At 54.7% G+C, this 22,882-nt stretch overlaps 11 protein-coding genes across 11 annotated transcripts; 6 read left to right on the top strand and 5 right to left on the bottom strand.

The window, feature by feature from the left end:
• Positions 1–283: 283 nt before the first annotated feature.
• N7510_006448 (serine/threonine-protein kinase) lies at positions 284–1,628 on the top strand (the record flags this gene model as incomplete). The annotated part of the gene is made up of 4 exons (XM_056978374.1): positions 284–327; positions 393–600; positions 649–805; positions 856–1,628. The coding sequence occupies 4 exons, from the start codon at positions 284–286 to the stop codon at positions 1,626–1,628; spliced, it is 1,182 nt and encodes a 393-aa protein (XP_056834406.1).
• Positions 1,629–1,841: 213 nt separating this feature from the next.
• Positions 1,842–2,577, top strand: N7510_006449 (ubiquitin-conjugating enzyme E2; the record flags this gene model as incomplete). The annotated part of the gene is made up of 3 exons (XM_056978375.1): positions 1,842–1,868; positions 2,036–2,186; positions 2,252–2,577. 3 exons carry the CDS (start codon positions 1,842–1,844, stop codon positions 2,575–2,577), a joined length of 504 nt encoding a protein of 167 aa, XP_056834407.1.
• A 624-nt stretch (positions 2,578–3,201) lies between these two features.
• N7510_006450 (NADH-quinone oxidoreductase subunit D) lies at positions 3,202–4,740 on the bottom strand (the record flags this gene model as incomplete). Its single annotated transcript, XM_056978376.1, has 3 exons — positions 3,202–3,239; positions 3,292–4,012; positions 4,075–4,740. The coding sequence occupies 3 exons, from the start codon at positions 4,738–4,740 to the stop codon at positions 3,202–3,204; spliced, it is 1,425 nt and encodes a 474-aa protein (XP_056834408.1).
• Positions 4,741–5,095: 355 nt separating this feature from the next.
• On the top strand, positions 5,096–6,334 carry N7510_006451 (DNA-directed RNA polymerase core subunit RPC40; the record flags this gene model as incomplete). The annotated part of the gene is made up of 3 exons (XM_056978377.1): positions 5,096–5,140; positions 5,190–5,294; positions 5,357–6,334. 3 exons carry the CDS (start codon positions 5,096–5,098, stop codon positions 6,332–6,334), a joined length of 1,128 nt encoding a protein of 375 aa, XP_056834409.1.
• Positions 6,335–6,534: 200 nt separating this feature from the next.
• On the bottom strand, positions 6,535–8,058 carry N7510_006452 (NEDD8-activating protein UBA3; the record flags this gene model as incomplete). Its single annotated transcript, XM_056978378.1, has 6 exons — positions 6,535–7,286; positions 7,339–7,635; positions 7,687–7,766; positions 7,825–7,830; positions 7,881–7,982; positions 8,033–8,058. The coding sequence occupies 6 exons, from the start codon at positions 8,056–8,058 to the stop codon at positions 6,535–6,537; spliced, it is 1,263 nt and encodes a 420-aa protein (XP_056834410.1).
• Positions 8,059–8,366: 308 nt separating this feature from the next.
• Positions 8,367–11,638, top strand: N7510_006453 (telomere length regulation TEL2 family protein; the record flags this gene model as incomplete). The annotated part of the gene is made up of 4 exons (XM_056978379.1): positions 8,367–9,756; positions 9,807–10,344; positions 10,394–11,113; positions 11,167–11,638. The coding sequence occupies 4 exons, from the start codon at positions 8,367–8,369 to the stop codon at positions 11,636–11,638; spliced, it is 3,120 nt and encodes a 1,039-aa protein (XP_056834411.1).
• A 151-nt stretch (positions 11,639–11,789) lies between these two features.
• On the bottom strand, positions 11,790–14,064 carry N7510_006454 (Sec1 family protein; the record flags this gene model as incomplete). Its single annotated transcript, XM_056978380.1, has 4 exons — positions 11,790–13,283; positions 13,336–13,547; positions 13,759–13,954; positions 14,005–14,064. 4 exons carry the CDS (start codon positions 14,062–14,064, stop codon positions 11,790–11,792), a joined length of 1,962 nt encoding a protein of 653 aa, XP_056834412.1.
• A 300-nt stretch (positions 14,065–14,364) lies between these two features.
• N7510_006455 (putative plasma membrane SNARE protein (Sec9)) lies at positions 14,365–15,700 on the top strand (the record flags this gene model as incomplete). Its single annotated transcript, XM_056978381.1, has 2 exons — positions 14,365–15,588; positions 15,641–15,700. 2 exons carry the CDS (start codon positions 14,365–14,367, stop codon positions 15,698–15,700), a joined length of 1,284 nt encoding a protein of 427 aa, XP_056834413.1.
• A 238-nt stretch (positions 15,701–15,938) lies between these two features.
• N7510_006456 (uncharacterized protein) lies at positions 15,939–17,872 on the top strand (the record flags this gene model as incomplete). Its single annotated transcript, XM_056978382.1, has 2 exons — positions 15,939–15,970; positions 16,306–17,872. 2 exons carry the CDS (start codon positions 15,939–15,941, stop codon positions 17,870–17,872), a joined length of 1,599 nt encoding a protein of 532 aa, XP_056834414.1.
• Positions 17,873–18,860: 988 nt separating this feature from the next.
• Positions 18,861–20,038, bottom strand: N7510_006457 (C2H2-type zinc finger protein; the record flags this gene model as incomplete). Its single annotated transcript, XM_056978383.1, has 3 exons — positions 18,861–18,976; positions 19,030–19,496; positions 19,560–20,038. 3 exons carry the CDS (start codon positions 20,036–20,038, stop codon positions 18,861–18,863), a joined length of 1,062 nt encoding a protein of 353 aa, XP_056834415.1.
• Positions 20,039–21,133: 1,095 nt separating this feature from the next.
• Positions 21,134–21,448, bottom strand: N7510_006458 (uncharacterized protein; the record flags this gene model as incomplete). Its single annotated transcript, XM_056978384.1, has 1 exon — positions 21,134–21,448. One exon carries the CDS (start codon positions 21,446–21,448, stop codon positions 21,134–21,136), a length of 315 nt encoding a protein of 104 aa, XP_056834416.1.
• Positions 21,449–22,882: the final 1,434 nt, after the last annotated feature.

Raw genomic sequence — 22,882 nt, forward strand, 5'->3', positions numbered from 1 at the left:
TTCTTGCTTGCTTTTTGTGTGTGCAACACCTACGGATCTAGGCCGTTGGGCCACGTTTCTCGCCGAGGAACTGGACTTCAGCCTCGTCCTTGTCTCAGCCGCAACCATTAGATCCCCCCCCCAAAATTACTGCGTCTGTGCTCTGACGAGCAATGCGCTGGACACATACAGGGGGCGCTCAGCTGGCACTCGAGTCCGTTCCTGTCGTCTGCTCACTCACCTTGCTTGCTCTTCTTTATTTTCCTTTACGTGCATGCTAACTCGCAACCCTCCAGTCTCGAACATGTTGAACAAGCTGTCCGGGCAGCCGGAGAGCTACGAGAGGAAGTAGGTCGTTCCACCCATTGTTGAATACACCATTTTTGCTGAGACGCGACTTTGGGTGATTATAGGACACAGTACAAGTTTGGTCGAACATTGGGCGCGGGTACCTACGGCATTGTTCGCGAAGCCGATTCCCCTTACGGCAAGGTTGCCGTCAAGATCATCCTCAAGAAGAATGTCCGCGGTAACGAGGGCATGGTTTACGATGAGCTCGAGATGCTGCAGCAGCTCAACCATCCCCACATCGTCCACTTTGTTGACTGGTTTGAATCCAAGGTGAGCTCCGCGACCCATGCGATTACGCCCCCTCTAACAACCAGCCAGGATAAATTCTACATTGTCACGGACCTGGCCGTGGGCGGCGAGCTGTTTGACCGGATTTGCGAATACGGCAAGTTCACGGAGAAAGACGCCTCGCAGACGATGCGGCAGGTGTTTGATGCTGTCAACTATCTCCACGAGCGCAACATTGTTCACCGAGGTTGGTCCTGCTCACGCACGCCAAAGGATTACCTACTGATAGCGCGCTAGATCTGAAACCCGAGAACCTTCTGTATCAGACGCGCTCCCCTGACTCCCAATTAGTGCTGGCAGATTTCGGTATCGCCAAGACGCTGGAGAATCCGACCGAGGTGCTCACTAGTATGGCCGGTTCATTCGGCTATGCAGCGCCCGAGGTCATGCTCAAGCGAGGCCACGGTAAACCGGTCGATATCTGGTCGCTCGGTGTCATTACCTACACGCTGCTGTGCGGCTACTCCCCTTTCCGGTCCGAGAACCTGACCGACCTGATCGAAGAATGCCGGGCGGGCCGCATCATTTTCCACGAGCGGTACTGGAAGGGCGTCTCGCAGGATGCCAAGAACTTCATCATGACCCTTCTCCAGCCTGACCCGAATAATCGTCCCACCTCGCAAGAGGCCCTCAAGCACTCCTGGCTCAAGGGCGAGTCGGCCAGCGACCGCGACCTGCTGCCCGAGCTCCGCGCCTACATTGCCAAGGCGCGCCTTCGCCGCGGCATCGAGATTGTCAAGCTCGCCAACCGCATTGAGGCGCTTAAGATGCACGAGGACGAGGCGGACGGGGACGATATCCCCAGCCCCACAGCCATGGCTGAAGCAGCTGTTGATGGTGAGGCAGCTCCCGCTGAATCGAATGGTGAGGGCAAGAAGAAGCGCAGTCTGGGCGATGTTGCCAAGGGGGCCATCTTCCGAGAAGTGGTGCTGGCCAAGGTGCGTGAGATGAAGGAAAACGAGGAACTGGAGAAGGTGGAGCGCGAGGCCCGGGAGAAGGGGTCGCATTGAGCATTGTCTTTTTCTTTCATCTTCTGGTCATTTGTTTCTAATGGTTTGGTTGGTTTTCCTGGATATCCATTCTCATACATATCGTCGTTAGTTATGGTTCTGGCAGTATAGTCCATAAATCACGTGGGATCGTCATTTCTTATCTGGCTCTCCATCTTCCTTCCTCACCACATCCATGTACACTTCAGCGGGCAGTGTAAATAAAAGGCCGCCATGTTCGCCACGAAGCGCCTGAGCAAGGTACGTTCTATTCTGGTCAAAAGGATTCGCCCTCAGAACTGACGAGTCCATCTCGGAAATACAGGAGCTCCTAAAGGTACCGATACTCCCCACTTCCACTGTCTACCCTCGACACCCCCCTCCTTCCCCCCACACTGAATCGAGTCGGGCCAACTCCTTTTCTCTAGCTGAAAGAACACATCCCACCTGGCATCTCAATCGCCAAATCCGACAACCTCGAAGAATGGCAAATGGACATCAAAGTCCTAGACGACAACCCGCTCTACCAGAACCAAACCTATCGCTTGAAGTTCACCTTCGGAAAGAAATATCCAATCGGTACGCACCCCCTCTCACTCTGATTCCTATTCTTTTCCTCACCCTGTGTCGGTTGTACTGGTTAGAACCCCCCGAGGTCCAATTCATAACCGCCACCACCGCTTCCACCTCCACCTCGCCCTCCGAATCAAACAGCAACACCGAGCACAACACACCCCGCGCCATCCCCATGCACCCGCACATCTACAGCAACGGGATCATCTGTCTTGACCTCCTCAGCAGCGCGGGCTGGTCGCCAGTGCAGACGGTGGAGAGTGTGTGCATGAGTATTCAGAGCATGCTTACTGCGAACACGAAGAACGAGCGCCCGCCGGGGGACGCAGAGTTTGTGAATTATAATCGGCGCCGTATTCGGGATATTCCGTTTGTTTATGAGGATGATAACGTATAAGCTGGGGGCGGTGCGTTGGTGTGTCGAGGCGGAGGGGTGCCTTGCGACATGCTGTGGTACACTCGAGTGAGGAGGTGAGATTGGTCCAAGCACGGATTAGCTGGACACCTCTTTGTGATGATTGGCATTCCTGCATTGGCGTTCCTGCTGGCCTTTTGATGGCCGATGAGGTGGATTTGGAGCATGGCGTTGATGGGGTTAGAGCGATTCCTTACGTTTATTCAACCAGCAATTCAAGAACCATCTTCTGATAAATGATACTGATATCGTAGAATATCACCTGAATATCACCTTATCCTGCTCAAATCTACCTCCGCGCCTACAACTGCAATCTATAGCTGGAAAGACATCTCTTCGAAGATTCAGTTCACTATACACATGATTTATGGGAAGCAGGTAGGAAAAGACAATGAGGTGACAAAGGGAAAGGGGAAAAGAAAATAATAGAACAACGCCATGGGAAGAAACATGGAGGAAAGGTGTCCAGGTATGGGTACACCTGGGTTGGTCCAAGTGTTTGGTTATTGGTCACATCGAGGACGGCGCGATTGACACCGAGCCCGTGGGGAGGCGAGTTGAAAGCCTCTTTTGTTTTCATCTTTTTATAGTTGTGCAGAACCGTATTTACCGGTCGACCTCACCGAACACCAGATCCATAGTACCTAAGACGACATTAGCAATGGAAATATACGAGCGCGAAAGGTCGAGACTTACCGATAATGGCGACAGCATCAGCCAGCAAGTGGCCACGAGACACCTGGTCAAAGCCACCCAAGTGGGCGAAACCGGGCGCACGGATCTTGCAGCGGTAGGGCCGCTCGCTGCCGTCGCTGACCAGGAACACACCCATCTCACCCTTGGGCGCCTCAATGGCCGAGTATGTCTCCCCGGGGGGCACGGAGTAACCCTTGGTGAAGAGCAGGAAGTGGTGGATCAAAGCCTCCATGTTCTCCTTCATGGCGGCACGGGGCGGCGGCGAGATCTTGTAGTCCTCAACACGAACGGGGCCGGCGGGCATCTTGTTCAGGCACTGGTGAATGATGCGTAGAGACTGGCGGAACTCCTCCATCCGGCACAGGTATCGGTCGTAGCAGTCGCCGTTCACACCGACGGGAACGTCAAACTCCACCTGGTCATAGGCGTCGTACGGCTGCGACTTGCGGATATCCCAGGGAACACCAGAGCCACGGAGCATGACACCGGTGAAACTCATGCTCAGGGCATCCGCAACGGGGACAACACCCACACCCTGGGTTCTTGCCTTCCAGATACGGTTGTCCGTGAGCAGCTCCTCGGTCTCGTCGATGCGGTCACCGAATTGCGTGGCCCACTGGTAGATATCATCCAAAAGACCCAGGGGCAAGTCCTGCGAGACACCGCCAGGGCGGACGTAGGCAGCGTGGAGACGAGCACCGGAGACACGCTCGTAGAATTCCTGAAAAGAAACACAGACAAATCAGCCAATGGAGTTTACCGCGGAAATCATAATTTACTCACCATGAGCTTCTCACGCTCCTCGAACCCCCACAGGAAAGGGGTTAGAGCACCAACGTCCATAGCGTGCGAGAGGACGGACATGAGGTGGTTCAGTACACGAGTCATCTCGCCGAACAACGTGCGAATCCACTTGGCACGCTCCGGGATCTCGATATTCAGCAGCTTCTCGACAGCCAGCGAGAAGCACTGCTCGTTCGTCATCATGGAGACATAGTCCAGTCGGTCGAAGTAAGGCAGGGCCTGCATGTAGGTCTTGTACTCGATCAACTTCTCCGTGCCACGGTGTAGCAAACCGACGTGGGGATCGGAGCGAACGATTTCCTCGCCATTGAGCTCGAGAATCAGACGAAGCACACCGTGAGCAGCGGGATGCTGAGGACCGAAATTGACGGTGTAGTGACGGATCTTACGGTCCAATCCCTCGGCCTCGGACTCCAGAGCAGCAGCTTCCGGGTCCTCGGGCCCCCCCTTGTTGGCGAGGGACGTGAAGGTCGGGTCGGTCGGAATGAGTCTGGTGGCCTGGTAGCTGGTGGCCTCTGCATGTCGGCGCGGGACAGAGGTGGCTAGCGAGCGCGAACGGGGGACTGATGTGTTTAGGATGGTGGAGGGGCGGAGGCAGAGCCTTTTGGGCGCATTGCCCGCCAGGCGAGCGAAGGAAGCAGCCATTGGAGGGTCGTGGGAGAGATATGAGAAGGAGTGACGAGGGAGGGAGGGCTGATCCTCAGTCCAGGCGCATGCAATGGGTGGGGATGGGCGCGGGATTGGGGAAACGGACGACCACGATGAGGACGAAAGGCATTTCGGGGAGTCACGTGGTTGGGCGAGCTGTCATCAGCCGGGCTGTGGTTGGCCAGTGTGCCTGTCTATAATGCACCTATGGAGCACTGGTATGTATGATGATAGGGTGCTTTATAGCCTTCTGTTACTGCCTCAGGCCTCGCTAAAAATTAGCTGCGCCAGAAATTGGTCTTATCGTGAACAATCTCTCGTCTACACTTCACTTTCTCCCAAGTTGCCCACCATGGCGCCTCTTGTTCCCTCTCATGAGGAGCTGCAGCGTCGCCGAGTACGTCTGACTTCTCTTTCTTGCTCTCTACCAAACTAACCACTCCCAGATCATCGGCATCAACGCGGAAACCGTCACCAACATCCCCTCCACGGATTTCCCAGGCCACTGGCCCGGAGAGTCGCATGGCTGGGCAATTGATCAGTTCAAGAAAGTATGTACCATACATGGAGGGATCTGCAAAATTTTCACTTTCTAATGGCATGCGCGTTCCAGGATTTCCAAGTCGAGTTCCACAGCAATGACCAGTTCGAAGCCTCGTTTTCTCTGATCGGACTCGACGCCGCAGTCGCCAACGCCTTCCGTCGTATCCTGATGGCCGAGATTCCGACTCTGGCGATTGAGTACGTCTACGTGCACAACAATACCTCCGTCATCCAGGATGAAGTGCTCGCACAGCGACTGGGTCTTATCCCGCTCCAGGGCTCTGTCGAGGGAATAAACTGGATGCACTGGTTTCGGAAGCCGTCAGAGGATGACGAGGGCACGGAAGCCAACACTCCCAGCGATTTTAACACCGTCGTCCTGCGCCTGGAGGTCGAGTGTACCATCAACCCGGATGCCGCCGTGGATGAGCAGGATCCTCGCAAGAAATACAACAACGCCCATGTCTACGCAAAGGATATTGTGTTCGTCCCCGTTGGTCGCCAGGAAGAGTACTTCGTGGATGAGGGTGCCATCCGGCCCACCAATCCGGACATCCTAATCGCCAAGCTGCGCCCCGGCCAGAAGATTGAGATGGAACTGCACTGTGTCAAAGGTATTGGGGCCGACCATGCCAAGTTCTCGCCCGTTGCGACAGCTACCTACCGTCTCCTGCCGGATATCCAGATCGAGCGCCCGATCATTGGCGAAGATGCTAAAAAGTTCGCCAACTGCTTCCCCAAGGGGGTTATCGGCCTCGAGACTGTTACGAGGGAGGAAGCCGCGCGTCGTGGAAGCGGATACGAGGGACATGCGGGCGAGCAGAAGGCCGTTGTCAAGGATCCATTCAAGGATACCGTCAGCCGCGAATGTCTGCGCCATGAGGAATTCCAGGGCAAGGTCAAACTAGGACGAGTGCGGGATCACTTTATCTTCAACGTGGAGAGTACCGGCCAGTTCGACAGCGATGTCCTATTCCTAGAGTCGGTGAAGGTGCTGAAGCTCAAGTGTGCCCAGTGGAAGCGAGGTCTGACCGATCTCATGGCATAGAGGGTTGCCAGTATATTCTGCATTGCCTTGGCGTTGGATTGCTCTTTTAGTCTGCTTTATTTGTGATGTACACTATTACGAAAAGTTTGGTCAACTCTGTTGGATCTTTGATATAAAAGAAGAGAGCCACCTTTGGATTCTAACGAATAAACTGGGCTATATAATCGTTCATGTCATCATCGGAGAACTCACTTTGAGTGCTATTTGAAGTTCAACCTGTAGCGGAAGTCAATGGTGTAGGCCGGGTCGCTGACCGCGATCTCCTGTCCATCGGCAACCAAATCACGAAGCTTGAGCTGCAGATTCGGGCGGGTCTGCTCCTCCAGCTGAGGTGGGAAGCGCTGATACAATGTCTTCTCCTCTGTCCGCATGCTTGGTTTCTTAAGCTGTGCCTCCGCCCTCTCTCCAAGGCTCTCAATGAAGTCTCCCAGTGTCACATCAGGATCCACCTCCATCTTGCGAGCAAGATTGCCGCACACGGGGCAATCGGGCTTCTTTTCCGCTTGGAAGGTGTAGGTGTAAACCCCTTCTTCGCCAGCGTACATCATGTAGTTGTCCAGGTACGGATTGCACGAGGCTGCGATCTTGAGCACCTCCGATGTCGTGGACGCCGCAATCACGGCGTTGGTGGATGCAATGGCTGGGATGATGTTCTTCACCACGCCTTGCGTCATCTGGAAAGTCACTCCGTGGATATGGAATTGCTGCCCTCGTGCCAGGGCAGCATTGTACACCCAGGAAATGTGTTCCATATCGTCGCTGTCGAAAGGTTCATCTTTGCGCTTCTCCTGCCACGCAATCTGGTAAGCCCATTCGATGCAGTGTTGTGGCTGACGCGGAATAGTGGCAATGGTACATAGAGGCACCGCCGGGCGAGGGGCATGCATATCGAGTTGACACTCGATGCATGACGAGAGAGTAGGTAGAATCACACGAGATTGGCCCTTGAAGCCTGCTTGGTGATCAGCACACATTATTTTTTGGGTGTAACAGCCACTGCGTACCTTCGGTTCCTCCATCCACTAGTGGCTTCAGGCTCTCTGGGTTCTCCATGTCCACCATTGCGATGAGTGTGGAGTTAATCCAGCGTCGAGCTTCAATGCTATCCAGACCGCAGATGACAATCTTGAACTGCATGTAATAATCCTCGTCCTTATCTTGAATCTTACCAACGTAGGGAGTGATCTTGACTCCCTTCACCCGCTTCTCTACGAAAGCTGCCGCAACCTCGGCTTTAGGCTTGCCGATATCAGCCTGCCGGAAAAGAAACTGTCGATTCAAGTTTGAGATGTCGATGGTGTCTGTCGCATGCTGTTAGAATCTGGGGTGCCATGGCGTGCGGGGGGAAGTACCCATGTCGATGACATGAATGTCCTTGAAACCCGACAGTGCGAGGTTCTTCAGAATCTCACATCCCAATCCGCCCGCTCCGCTAGAGAGTTGTCAGCATTCATCTCGATGCGGGGCAACAACTTGGCGGATGGACAAACATCACCCTGGAATTGAGGTCAGCACAATTCGAGAGCTTCACAGTATATCGTCTTACAGGATCTTGGAGCTCTCCAAGGTGGCGATCGTTTCAGGGCCAAACTCCCAATCCTCATCGGTAAGCGGCCCGTTCTTGCTCAGAGCCTTGTAGAGATATGTCCTGCGTGATGTGAGTTCATGATGCAAGATCACTTGCATTAGATGTCTCACCATCGCGCTTGTGGATCGATGCTCATGGTGAAGAGATCAAATGTCCACTATTCGGGTCTCTCTATCTAGTCCTGTACCACGCGTCAAGGACCTTATTGTCAGAGTTGCCGTTGCTCCGGCGACACAGGAAATGAGTTATTTAGCCACAGTCTCTGCTATGGGAAGTGCAGGATTAGTTTCGACGTAAGAAGGATGTTGATGGAGGAAGAGCTGAGGTCGCCTTGTCCAGGCGTTTAATCGAGGCAGATAGTCACGTGATGTGCTCTCCCGGACAGTCGTACCTTGTTTCTTCCACATCACTCTCGCTCTGCCTCTTTCCGGTATTAACGAATCAATGGATGGTCTGTTGACTGCCGTCAATACGGTTAAGAGAGACGCAGAAACACCTTTGGTGACCTCTTCAGAGTCAGCTCAACAGCAAAAGCCTTTTCCCACATCAGATTTATATTCCAATCATGATGATCTATCACCAGACCAGATCATAAGCGTATTGCGGTCCAACCCAGACCGCGAACATCTTTCTGTTATTCTGGCTGCCCTTGATCCATTCAACAAATTTTCCAAAGCAAAGGATGTCGATATCAGGATCCCCAGTCCGACCACAGCCCAGATCCTCCAGGTTTTAGTCAGCGCCACGATACCTGACCACTGGAGATCGTTCGATGCAAAGGAGAGAAAGACCAAAGACAGCAAGACTCGAGCAGCATTATTGAGATGCCTCAGTAGTGTGGCCGGTCTCGGGTCCATCGTGGCCCAGGTACGGTCTCTGGTGGCCGCGGCTCGCGGCTCGATCAAAGAAGGTCAAGGCTCGGCCAGTCAACATGTCATCCAAGATATTCTTACCGTCCTTGCTGTCTTATTGGAGCCTAAAGACTTCTTGTCTCGTCTGTATGCAGACATTTCAGTCGTCTATGACCACAAGACCCGGCAGCAAGTGGCTTGGAGAGAGCTCGCCTCACTCGTTGCTGCGGGTCGAATTCTGTCCACGGCAGCGGAGGCACTCACTCTCGTGGATGATTCAAAGCCTTTATCATCAATTTCCTGGACTGGAAATGGCTCTCAATATGCATTATGGCTTGGCGACAATGTCTGTCATCTGGTCTCGAAGCTGAAACGCGAGGACGAAAATGCCTGGGGCTTTGCCGCTTTTCTCCTTGGGCGGGCATTAAGTCTTGGATACACAGGTAATTCCTTGCAAACAACTTCACATCTAATTTTCAACACTGACCCTCTACCAGATCAGTTAGTTAGGAAGATTTACTTGGGACTTTTGATCGAACCTTGCATCCCAGACCATTTTGGCATGCTTCTGGATCATCTCAGGCAGTCTGAGCAGCTTGCGGTTGTTGAGGCTATTTTCCGTGACGTGCAAAAGAAACATTTCTCAGAAGAATTGGCGGGTACAATCACCCAGCCATTTGCTCCAGATGAGATTGTCAAAGGGGTAGCGGCATTATGTGCGACCATCATTGGCAATCGCCCGTTCTTGAAGAGTCAAATATTGGAATGGCTCTCGAAAAGCCAAGGTGGTTCAATACAAACACTAGGGCTGCGAAGGGCTCTCTTAGCTACTCTTGCTAACCAGGAGGGTGAGTATGACCACTATAGCAGTCAGTCAGTTACTAATGTCAGGCAAGATGCGCTCAAGTCTCTTCTCGAACGCGGTCTAGAGCAATTTGGCGATAAGTTTCACATTAAACATCTTCCGATCATAACACAGAATGGTTGGTTGAAATCCGTTATTTTGTTTTACCTGCATACTAACAACCCCCAGCCAACGCTCAATTGGTCCTTTTGGCTGCGGGTCATCTTCGTCGCCTAAGTCCAGCCCAGCTGAAGGATATAGGGCGAACAGGGATCTTCCTCAATTCAGTCTCTAATCGACTTGCGTCATCTTCAAACAGAGCACGATTCCTGGGCATGATTGTTGGAACAGGGATGTCTAGGCTCATCGAAGAACCGGGCAAGGCGATGGAGTTTGATCTGGAAGAGATGCGAGGAGAAGAGGCACATCGGTACTTGAGCCTAATCACAGTCCAAGATGAGGTTGGATCGTTGGAGTCCATCAGGTCAATTCAAGACCTACGCCAACTCCCGCAACCGAAAGTGAAAGCTACCCTTTCCAAACGTACACCGCAGGCAAAGAGTCGCCCACAAACAGGCAAGATTGTGGCTATTGAGGAGATTGATGACAGCGACGAGGGAACAGATGAGGACGAGGACCTGATCCCATATGAAAAACCCGACGCTGATGCCTCTGATTCGGATGAGGACCCTACTTTGGTCCAACGTAACAAGCCTACAGCGCCAGTGTGGGTAGTTCGCGACCTTTGAAAAACTATCACTAACTAGCTTTTCTAGGTACATCCGTGATCTAATCACCTGCCTCCGAGATATTGAAAATGTCGAGCGTTATCACCTCGCCATCGCTACTGCACCGTCCTTAATCCGCCGCAAGACGGGGTTCGGAACCGAACTCATCGAACAGACAGAGGAGCTGGCGCTCATACTTGTTGGTCTACAAAACGACAGCAATGCCCCACAGTTTCACGAGTCACGTCTTCAAAGCATGATTGCATTGATCGTGTCCCAGCCACTAAAGATGGGCCGTTGGTTCACTGCCATCTACTTCGACGGCGATCTTTCCCAGGTTCAACGCTCTGCCGTCCTCACAGCCCTGGGCTTGAGTGCTCGCGAGATAGCCGGCAACGGAGATGATGATGCTCGAATGCTGGGTCTGCCAGCTAAGGGGGATACTTCATTCCCATCCAAGCGTCTGACTCCTGCTCAGGAAGCAATTTACTCGAGCACCCCCACTGAATCTCCCATCGCAACCCTCACAAGAGAAATGTCTCGGTCCTCCCTTCAACCGCTCGCCGCCGACGCAGCAGATGTCATCACGGGACCGAACGCGCTCAAAGTACGCACCTTTTCGTCCCGCATGGAAGTGGAGAAGAAGCGCCAGGAGCGTGATGCGCAGCGCCAGAAGTCAATTATCAAAGACCTACACAAGGTGTTGGCTGAAGGGTTCTTCTACCCCCTCCAAGGCCGGTTTGAGGTTATGATGCTACAGTTTTCCTCGTTCGTTCAAAACCTCTGTAATATCTGAATATCAACTGACGGCCACGCTATAGATCATCCGCTTCCTCATACAACCCCTTCTTCATCCCACATCTCCTCACTCTCTTCCTACAAACCCTATCTCTCACCCTCACAACGGCAGGCCCCCACACACCCTTCCTGGCAGGCCTAACACACGAAACGCTCTCCTTGCTCCTCTCACTACACTCAACAAACGTATCCAGTGAACCAACCGTCACGGCGGCGCTCCTCTCGCTCTTCCTAGCCGTGATAGATCTGAACGTTGCCTCCGGATCGAACGGCGAGGAGCGTCTGGTCACCGAGTACGCGACGCAGGTGATTGAGTTGCGCGAATGGGCTTCCCAGGTCTTTGATCGGATGCCGCCGGTGTCGAAATCCGATGCCAAGGATGATCCGCAGGAGCAGGTGCGCACCCTCGCTGCTGGGATTATGGTCCGGACGGGGGAGGTTATGGAGCGGTACCAGGGACGGTTGATGGGTGTTAATGCAGGATTCAGGTACTGAACTTGGACTTACTGTCCTAGATTTTATGCAAGTCAATGTCTACAGAATATAGAATTGTTCATGGGAAAAGCACACACAGTGTGCTTTCGTGATTGCTTGAGGGTATTATGTCGTGAACGATTACAACCAAAACCATACATCTCCTCACCCCCTACTCCGCTGGAGCGAAGCTGTCCTTCTCAACTGCCGCCTCCATCATCCGATCCCCACTGATAATCCCAGTCGTGCAAATAACGATCTTGCGACGCGGCGCCTCCTGCGCAGCAATAAATCGCAACGCCGCAATCTCCGTGAATGTGATGCCGCCAAGGAAGAAAACATACACGGTCTTGGTGGCCTGATTGCCGCTGAGAGTTTGTCTCGCCCGAACAGCCTTGTCGTCGCCCTTCTGGACAATGCTGAAGCTGGACCCACGCGCGCTCTTGACCACGTCCTCGAAGCCGAGCCAGCCCGGTGAGGCCGTGCTAGCGGCATTCATCGAAGCGGCAGGGGAGCCGCCCTTGATGAGAGAGAGCATGTAAGGTTTCTGTAACACGCATTGAACCAGGCGCACGCTGAGTGGCGCGAAGCCGCTGTACACGTAGGAAATATCATTGGGGTCCTTTTCGCTGACTTCCTCGATCACCAGGCGTAGATTTTTCCGCAGGTACCCGTAATTGGTCTTGGTGCCGGCATGGGCGCCGGAGGTCGTTGGAAGGAGCATGGTTGTCGCGGAGGAGCGCGGCTGGAGGAGCTCCATCTTTTCCAATGCCCAAAAAGTGAGGAGATGTTGATGGCCGTAAGCCTGGATGACTTGGCGTTTGAAGTTCTCCAGGTCTCGTGGACGTAGTCCGCCTGACATGCATGACTCTAGGCACAGCAGCCGGAGTACACTCTTTAGAGGGACATCGCGAGCAATGAGCTCTTCAATTGTCTCATGCTGGTATGTCGGGTCTGCACCCGCAGCATCATTCTGCTGGACTTCCAGCAGCTTGCGGAAAGTCTCTGAGCGGGTAAGCCTCATGATTTCCTCGGCGAGGTTGGTATGGATCCTCAAGCTCTGGTGCTCCAACTGGTATGTCGGTAATCTATTAACGAATTCGCGAAGTTCTCCGGTTGTTTTCGCCGTGTGTCGGCTCTCGTACTCGGTTTCCAGGCGGCGGGCCACCTTATTCAGAATATCTCCCACAATGGCAAAATTTGCGTCTCGCAGTTGGCTGAACAGCTGATCGGATGCATCAAGTTGGATCTTTCGTTTCAATCCCGGTTTTGACTGCTGTGGTGTCTTCGACGATTCCTGGGCTTGGGGTTGTGGGGCTTGCCCGACAATACTTGTATCCACATCGGCTTGGTTGTGTTTGATGCCGACATATTCATCAATGAGACCTTCGTAGGTAAGTTGCGTGAGAAGTGGAGTCCCAAAGTCCACATCTCGGTCAATAATAATCAGGTTTTCTGTGTCCGCGCTAGGCAGAAGTCCTCGCGAGGAGGGGTCTGCCAACCCGGAGCTTTCCTCCGCGTCGAGCTCTTTCCTCATCCGCAATAACAGGTCTGCCAGACGGCGTGCATTGTCGCCCTTGCCCACAATCCGAGGGAAATAGCCATGTCTTTGTTGGACTCCCATCAAAGCCTTGGCGGCCAAGAAGATGCAGCCCGGGTCTTTGTGCTGTTGGGAGTGAGGTTAACCATCTGAAGACCATATTTCGTGGCTCACTTACCAAGTACAAGTCGCTGAAAGCATCATTCAGTTCTAGGGACAATACATCCTGCTCCAATGGCATAAAGTAGAGTGGAAACTCGGCGACATTCACATCCCCTATGATGCCGGCCTCCTCCAAGACGGCATTGCTGACGAGTGTCCGCCTGGGCGCAAAGAAGATGGAGAACTCATGTTCCACATTGCTATTGTTCCGCAGACGTTTGATTTGTTCTGGGTCAAGAATGTCAGCTCATACTGATGGCGCTCAGTCGAGGCAGAAACAGGAAAGAATGCCAATGAAATGAGCTCGTGATACAAAAATAGAATCACAGAGGCTGATCTAGGGAGTCTGATACATTACGTAGAGTAGATAGTCCTTCTGCGTAATATACAGTGGTCCCATAAAACAAACATGAGCTAGGCAGCAGGGAAATCCACATACCGGCGACGATGCGCACATGCTGCGCCTTTTCGCCACGAACCAGGAACACAACGTGGCGCTGGGACGAGTCGATGTTGGCGTTTTCCAGGAGGAACACCCGATCCACGCCGTACTCCTGCAGCACGGAGAACTTGACAAACAGCCCAACTGGACCGGCCAGATCCTGGCTGATCACGAGGTTCTTCTTGCCTCGAGCCTGTCCGGGAGGGTTAGCCAGAATTCAGCAATATCAGACACCATACTCACCCCTTCCAGTAGGCCTAGCAGGTCACGCCGCGCCTTGTCCCTGACGTGGTCGGCGTCCATGGCGGGAGTCGTTCAAGACGGTTGTTGCTGTTGCTGCGTCGCTCTTTCCATATCCGGGTAGTCTAGAACATGACTCAGCAGGGGGCGGTGCTGTCTGTAATGACGGGGTAATGCAACCGCCACTCCCCGCCTGAGCCCACTGTTACGGCGGTATGGATGTTACGCCACTTAATGCGGCTGCGACTTTGAGTCTCTCTCCTGAAGATAAATCCTCACTCTTCAACTTCTTCACACCCTCTGACTGTGATCCCCCATTCCTTTCCTCCCTATTTTTGCATTCACTATTGATCTGTCGTTACTATGGGGCTCTTCAAGAAATCATCAGATGGCGATGAGGAATCGTCCCGCCGGGCCCTGTTCAGCTCCCGGTCGAAGAGCAAGAGCCCCGCGCCGATTTCCAATCCCTATGCCCAACCCGTACCGATGGACCCGTACACAAAAGCCAAGATCAGCGCCGGTGTGGCTTATCCCCCTCAGCCCGGCCAGAATGCCGGCGTGAGCGGTCCCCCTGGGCCCCATTCGATCCCAGCCGACAACAAGTACGGCGGCTACGCTCCCAATCAGTACGGCAATCAGGGTGGATATGGGAGCAATCGGTTCGGCGGACCCAGTGCTGGCGCTGGCGCTGGCGCTGGCGCTGCTGCTGCTGCTGCGCCATCTCGTTACGGTGCGGGTGGCTATGGAGGACTAGGCAGCTCCGACCCCAACGACCCCGCGGCCGCAGCCCAACGAAACGAGCTTTTTGGTGGTGCCCGAGACCGGGCACAGCAGAATCCGTCGGGCTCTGGAGCGCCGCCGCCATACTCGGACGATCAGCCGAATAACTATGGAGGCGGCAGCAACGAGTACAGCATGTCGACCTTCCAGGACCGACAGCTCACCGCGGAAGAGGAGGAAGAAGCGAGTATTCAGGATACCAAGCAAGAGATCCGCTTCGTTAAGCAGGGAGACGTTGCGTCCACCCGGAACGCCCTTCGTGCTGCCCAGCAGGCTGAGGAGACTGGTCGGGCCACACTAGCCCGCCTGGGGGGCCAGAGCGAGACGATCCACGACACCGAGAGGAGCCTTGACATGGCGGCAATTGAGGGCCGGCTCGCCCAGGAGAAAGCGCGAGAGCTTAAGACACTCAATAAGAGCATGTTCGCCATGCATGTCAACAACCCGTTCACCAGCAGCCAGCGTCGGCGAGATCGCGATGAGCGCATCCTCAACACCCACCGCGAGGAGCGTGGTCTACGTGAAGACACCAGGGCCGAGGCGTACCAGACCAACGCCCGGATGGAGCGGACATTCCGCGATATTGACAAGGAGGCGGCGAAGGCAGCCAAGGGACGCAAGGCCAATGTCACGGAGCGTGCCAAGTACCAGTTCGAGGCGGACAGCGAGGACGAGGCGATGGAGGATGAGATTGAGCAAAACCTGGACCTTCTCGGAGGAGCCGCGGGTCGGTTGAACGGGCTTGCTAAGGCGACCGGCCGCGAGCTGGACGAGCAGAACCGGCATCTGGATCGTATCATGGGCAAGGTCAGTCTTCTTACCCCAAGTCTATCTCTCATCCAACTAACGGCCATTACAGAGCGACTTCGTCGACGACCAGATTGCCATGAACCGGGCCAAGCTGGACCGCATCCATTAAGTATTTCTGTCATCCAGATTGGAGCTGCAATATGCCTGGCGCTGCGCGGCTCCGTAATCCCCACGAATAATCACCACAATCATCATAATCATCATAACCATCACCAATGGAGGCGTTTTGGGTCTTTTATGGAGGGGGGTTTTTCTCTCTCTCTTCTTTGCTCGTACACACAGCGCCATTGGCAAAAATCATCTTGTTTTCGAACTGCTTTAGACCAAGAATAATCGTTTCTTAATCAATGTCCGCTTCCACACCCCGAGCATATCTACCGTGTGAGCCTCGGGATAATTATCCTTGGTTGCAATTGAGCTAAGCTATAACGACTACTGTAACTACTATTTCTGCTACGGGCGGTCTGTTCCGTCCATTCGGAGATCAACACCCCGTGCGGGGACCGTGTGGAGAGCGACCAGGCCGAGACCGAGTGAGGAAACGCCGGAGGTTGAGTCTCCGAGTAACTACATCAAAAGAAAGAAGAAAAAAAGCCATATATCAGCTCATGACAGCCACACCCATTTAAATACCTCTCTGCATTATCTCACCGTTTATTCCGTTCCCTTCTCACATCTAAAGTAATCACATAATAATGTCCCCCCGCCACCAAGTACCTGCGACATCCTCGTCGTAGGCGGCGGCAACGCAGGCTTCTGCGCCGCGCTCTCCGCCGCTGAAAGCTCACCGCGCTCCCGCGTCGTCATCGTGGACAAATGCCCCTCCTCTTGGGCGGGCGGGAACAGCTACTTCACAGCGGGCGCCTTCCGCACCGCGCACGCGGGCCTGCACGACCTCCTCCCGCTGGTGAACAATACCACCCCCGAGCAGGCTGCGCGCATCGATATCCCCGTCTACTCGGAAGCGGACTTCATGCATGACATGCAGCGCATGACAGGCGGGCGCACCGAGCCCCCGCTGGCAAAGGCGCTTGTCGGCGAGAGTCGCGCCGCCGTCGGCTGGCTGGCGAAGAACGGCGTGCGCTTCCAGCTCTCCTTCAATCGGCAGGCGTACGAGGTCAATGGCCGCATCAAGTTCTGGGGCGGCATGGCGCTCAAGACACAGGATGGCGGAAAGGGTTTAATTGAGGATCATATGCGTGCTGCGGCGCGCGCCGGCATCCAGGTCGTCTTCGATACTGCCGCTACGAAACTGGTGACTTGTCCCGAGAGCGGTGCTGTGCTCGGCGTGGAGGTTGTGACCGGTGGCTCCACGCAAAAACGTCAGACGATGACGATCCGCGCCGGCGCCGTCGTCCTTGCCGCGGGCGGCTTCGAGGCCAATGCCCAGCAGCGCGCGCAGTACCTCGGTCCCGGCTGGGACGCCGCCCGCGTGCGCGGAACCCCCTATAACACGGGCGACGTGCTGGCCCTGGCTCAGCGCGACGCTGGAGCCAAGGCGGTTGGCAACTGGTCCGGGTGTCACTGCACCGCGTGGGATGCCGATGCGCCGGCGCACGCAGGCGACCGCGCGGTGTCGAACGAGTTCACCAAGTCCGGGTATCCGCTGGGGATCATGGTGAACCGCGACGGGGAGCGATTCGCAGACGAAGGCTTCGATATGCGCAACTACACCTACGCGATGATCGGGCGGCGCATCCTCCAGCAGCCGGGCCAGGTTGCCTTCCAGGTGTGGGATTCACGGACGATCTCGTGGTTGCGCGAGGAGGAGTACCGGCCCGAGGTCACGAAGCATATCACCGGGAATACCCTCGAGGAGCTGGCGGATCGCTGTGCGGAGGCGGGCTTGCAGGACCGCCAGCGGTTTGTCCAGACCATCAAAGAGTTTAACGCTGCTGTGCCCTCGGACGCAGAGGCAACACGCCGCTGGGACCCTGCCGTCAAGGACGGGCTGGCGACCAAGGGCCTCGCTGTGGCCAAGTCCAACTGGGCTCTGCGAATTGATAAGTCTCCTTTCCTGGCTGTGCGTGTCACGGCCGGTATCACTTTTACCTTTGGTGGACTTGCTGTGAACCCAGAAAACTCCGCCGTTATCTCCAACGTCACTGGCGCTGAGATTCCCGGACTGTATGCTGCTGGTGAGATGGTCGGCGGCATCTTCCATGACAACTACCCCGGCGGAAGTGGATTGACATCCGGAGCTGTGTTTGGACGCCGGGCTGGCAAGGCTGCGGCGCAGGTTGCGAACCGAAGGGGGACTACTACGTCTGCCCGACTGTGATACTGTGATCTTTATGTCCAATATAGAGTAGAAATGCATGGAATCTTAATACCAAAACTACAAGGACACGGGAGCAAGATGAATTAGACAATATCGTTGCTAATAACGACTGTACTACTGTGCAATATCTTTTTGCAGTACAGGACAATCTGCCAGGCCAGGCATGAACAACAATAGACCCGCCGTCACCGAAAACCTATGCCACGGGTATCATCGCAAGACCAGAACATAAATCGCAATTTCGTACCAGCCGTTCTTGCACTCCTCGAGAAACGCAGCAGACCCGGTGGAAAGACAGGCCAGAATAAAGAAGAAGCGGGGGGAAATGGTAACAAAGAATTCCAATGAAAAGATTCTCAGGCAATGTGGAGAATCGTGTAACCATGCAAGGCAAATATGCAAGGTCAAGAGAATATTAAAGTAGGGAAAAAAAAGTCGCAAACAAAAAGAGAAGAAACACTGTCCCAGAAGAAAAACACATCAAATCATCACAAGCCCATTGGTATCGAGACGGAAAAAAACAAAAAGGTGACTCCCAGGTCTAACGAAAGGAAAGAAGGAAAAAAATCAACCAGAACGCAAAGCCAGCCGGTGCCTCTATGGTCATAACGTTGAGAATAGGAAAAGCGTCATCAAGAAAAAGGCTCTCTCTTCCTTGTCGCCCTTCCTTGTCGCCCCTCATACCGTCCCCTAGACCGTATGAAGGGGACGTACATAAAAAACTGTGTGTGAAGATGCTCCCGAGACCTGATCGAGAGGAGGAAATGTTGAAAATGGTGGGATCGGACTGATTGCTATACAAGGAGTCGCAAGGGCCCAGCCCACCGGGGCTGATGCTAACACAGTTGGCCGATCAGTCGCTGGGAAGGGAAGTTCCATATCGGATAGGATATCAGGCGCAGGGATTTTGAGATATAGGGCGGAGGAAGAGAGAGACGCTCGCGATCAAGTCGAGTAGAAATTAGTCGTCAATGGTGAAAAAGAAAAGTTACTCGTCGTCGTCGCCAGAGGCGTCTTTCTCGCCCTTGTGCACCTTCTTGTGCCGACGCAAGTTCGAGACAACGGAGAAGTGTCGCCCACAGCCTGGAACGTCACACGCAAATGCTGGAATGAAGTTAGTACCGGTCGAGTCTTCTGTGCGATTCGAGTCAACTTACGCTTCTCGCCCGTATGGCTGTACATGTGCGTCTGCAACGAGGACGGGCGGGTGAACCGCTTGTCGCAAACCTTGCACTTGTGCTTCTTCTGGGTGTTGGAGGGCATCTTCGAGCTGAACTGGCTCATCATCGACTGCGGGCCAGGGGGCGCGCTGCCGGCCAAGAGACTGGTGGGTCGCGGCAGCGTCCGCGACTCGTACGACTCCGAAGTAGTCGAGCTGTAGTCCGTCACGGAAGAGTCGACGGAGCCCACTGAGGCGCTGTAGTAGGGGTAGTTGCCGCCGGACGAGATGGAGGAGGCAGACGAATGGGTCGAGGGGAATCCGTACGAGTCGGCTGAGCCGCGTGAGCCACGGGGGCCGTAGATGTTTCGCGGCGTCAGGTCCTGGCTGAGAGCAACCATACCACGGCTGGCGTCGAGCGCGTCACCAAACGTGGGCGCTGTCGGAGGCTGTCCGCGGGCATCACTGTGTCAATTCGGGTCAGCGTCTGCAAAAACCAATGGTGTTGAGGAGGCTGGGTGTCCTTACGAATGCGACATGCGACGGGCGTCCTGGGGCTGCGACGGGTGCACTGGGGCGTAGCTGACGGGCGCATAGCTGGGAGGCGCAAAGCTGCTCAAGGGCGGCGGCGCAGTCGTGTAGGTTGGTCCCTGCTCGAAGGTGGTTCGCGGCACCTCATGTTGCATGCCCATCACCTCGGGGCCCGGCCCATAACTGGCAGGCGGGTAGTTGCTCCCAGGCGGCACCATGGACGGCGCGGACACGGGGATGTTGGGATAGGGCATCGACATGCCGGCGGCAGAGCGGCTCACTTCTTCCTGCTTGACGGCGTTGAGGGGGATGGTATTGCTGTTGCCCATCGAGGTCGCGTAGACTGGGGGGGTCGAGTGCGACGAGGTGTGCGCGGCGGCCCAGGGATCGGTGAACTGAGGGGGAGTGTGGTGGTAAACATTCTCGAAGCTCATGCCGCCATATTGGCGGTTCTGGTTTTCCATGACCATCGTCATTGAGGGTGGCAGGGGGGAGGGAGTCGAGTCGCGACGGGCGCGAAGGGATATTCGCGAGTGTCGAGGGAAGGGAGTGTGTTGACTGGTGATTTGTATGTAGTGGGGAGATCGACTGGGTTGATCGGAGAGTTCAAAGTTCAACAGGGAGAGCAGCAGTGATGAGCGGAAGATCGCTTCAGCTGAGAAAGAAGAAACAACAAGCAGTCTGGGGAAAGGAAAGGGGATCGGCGAAGCTTATGAAGGGAGAACAATGAGCGAGTGCCACTGACGCCAGTTTGGGGTTGCAGATCAACATGATACGGTATTATTGATTACATACAGTCCACAGTGAATCGTATTTGGCATTGCTTAGCGTGCTGGGTGGATCGGGTGGTCCCTCTGTTATGATGGTGTACGGTACGGTGCATAGTTGATCTATGAAAAGAGCAACGAACGACACCCGAGGAATGTTCTGTTCTTCCTCCTCGACCCGAATGATGTTCTCCATCGTCGCAGAGGAAACTATTCCTCGTCATCGAATACGCCTACTCCCACCCTCCTCGCCGTGGTGGCTGCCGATAAGTGGCCCAGCTGAGCCGTGTCTGGGTTACACTATACCTCTTTGGGGGGAAATCCACAGCAGAAAAAGAAAAAAAGGGACGCCAAGAAATAAACTCACGATGCTGCGACCAAGGTTCGCCGTGCGCGGTTTCAAGGTAGCGGGGAACAGGCTGATCCACGACGTCAACTCACGGCGTGGGGGCAGAGTTAGTCACTGTACTGTGTATGTAACTACAGGTAGGGACAACATTCCTGGCCCGAGGGAGGGGAGAAGGACGGGAACCCCTTCTCGAGTCACGCTGGCAGTCCCCTCTTGGGGCAAAAACAAAAAATAAAATCGATAAATATATTTAATTCGAGCGGAATGGGCTGAGAGAAGGGGGTTGACACGGCACAGAGATGGTTTAGCGTGGGCGTAGCCCGACCTTACTTCCCCGCTAGGAAAAAAAATATTATTGAATTGGGATTGAGAATTATTCCATTCGCTGTGCCCAACGGGATTATTGAATATTGGTGATTAGTAGTTCTCTGAGGTGCGATGACGCCGGGGATTCTTCAACCCTCATGATTGCCGGCCAGGGGTCCTACTCCTAGCCTGACCTCATCGTGACCCACGCGCGAAACGAACTCAACCGTCGGATCTGCTCCGGGCGACTTCGTATTGGGTACACTGATCCGGATAGCCAAACGATCCATGACGGAATAATGCGGGAGTCGTTCATGATGCCCTCTCCTATCATTTTGGTGGTTCCTCGAGGGCCACAGGCTCATGACGCGATAACGAGCTGGGGCTGCAACCACGTCGAATCCTTTAGCGGGCAAAGGCCTGGACACACCGACGTCAGAGCGCGGAACAACGCAGTCCGCCATGGGGCATTAGCGGCGCGGCTGCTGCAAATAGCGCGGCAGTCCTCTGGAAAACTACTGTGCTGCTGTGTCGACACATCACACACCGTCTGAGGAACGGAGAGGTGATGGTGGTGGGGACGAAGAACCCGTGGTTAGCTGGATTCGGGGAGGGACATGGGCATTCCGAAAGAGTATCTCCCGTAGCACTGGGTATGAGGATGTAATAGTTGGTCGTGGACGGGCTGCATCGGAAATCACCCTTGCGCTCGAGAACCATGGGCTGGCAGATCATCTGCCTGTTCCTTTTGGCCTCGCGACGGGAGTTCTCCGCATTTCCCTGACCCAAGGCTCTGCCCGGGAGGGCGCACCATGGTTAGCGCGGGTTTCCAGAAAACCCAAGTGGTGCTCAGAGCCACTCAGGTAATGAAGGAGGCGTGCGAACCAGAGTAACGCGCAATTTGCCATTCCGGATGCAGGAGGTGAGGAGGGCTCAACCATGGGTCAACCCTCGAAAAGCAACCGTGGGTCCAGGCGAGGATTGGTTGGAGTAGTGTAATAGTGCTGTTGATAGTTCTGAATCCTACCCATTTGACTGTGTGTGTTGGTCCAACTAATTCGGTCTCCTCCTCGGGTCTAGCCATGGCACGTTGCCGACAGGAGATGATCTAGACGACCGGTGGGCATCACCTCACGCTTGGGCCGTGAGCTACCGAGTTGTGATGGAGTCTCCCTCTCACGGGCGACACACGGGAGCCGCGAAGAGGATCAGAGCGCATCGATGCATCAAAAACAAGCACGCTCGGGCTAGCGTGGGCTGCCCGTGGTGGGAGTGCCAAGGCAATGGCTTCTCACCACCCGGCTTGTGCAAAAGTATACGGAGCGTGCCGGATGGGCAGGGTGCAAAGTGTATCGTCCAGCCACCAGCCCCACCACTTGCGCCCGGTCTCGTCCAGCCAGTCGACGGGTCAGCCAACTGCCTGGTGAAGTCTGCGAGGGAAAAGATCACAACGAGGAAAACGACTCTTTTCCGTTCCCATTGTGTCTACCTAGCATGATAAGCCCGCAGATCCGCAGGGGAGCCTACTAAGCATACAACCCTGCACATCTCGAAGAGAGTGCGCCTCCAAAGCTTCCTGACCGCCGGGCCCCTCCCACCTCCCCGCCAGACCGCTTTTCTCTCCTCCACTGCGCTTGCCTCGGTCAGGAACATCGACCCGGCTCGAGTTCATGACGCGTCGAGTATAACGAATAGTCGTGCACCCCTCCCAATCATCCAAGCCAAAGCAAGTTCCGGAAAAGACAAGACATCTCCGCAGATTCGCAGAAATATCGGCGAATCTGCTGTCTTCTGCCACCACACACCCCAATAATCCCGGCCTGAAACAGCCAGTCACGGCTCTCACGGGAGTGCGACGGGGGTTGCATTGATCTCCTTTCTGTCTCTCCGCAGGAAAT

This window comes from Penicillium lagena, assembly GCF_028827675.1.
Source record: "Penicillium lagena strain IBT 129212 chromosome Unknown utg000003l_segment0_segment0, whole genome shotgun sequence".
Taxonomy (NCBI): domain Eukaryota; kingdom Fungi; phylum Ascomycota; class Eurotiomycetes; order Eurotiales; family Aspergillaceae; genus Penicillium; species Penicillium lagena.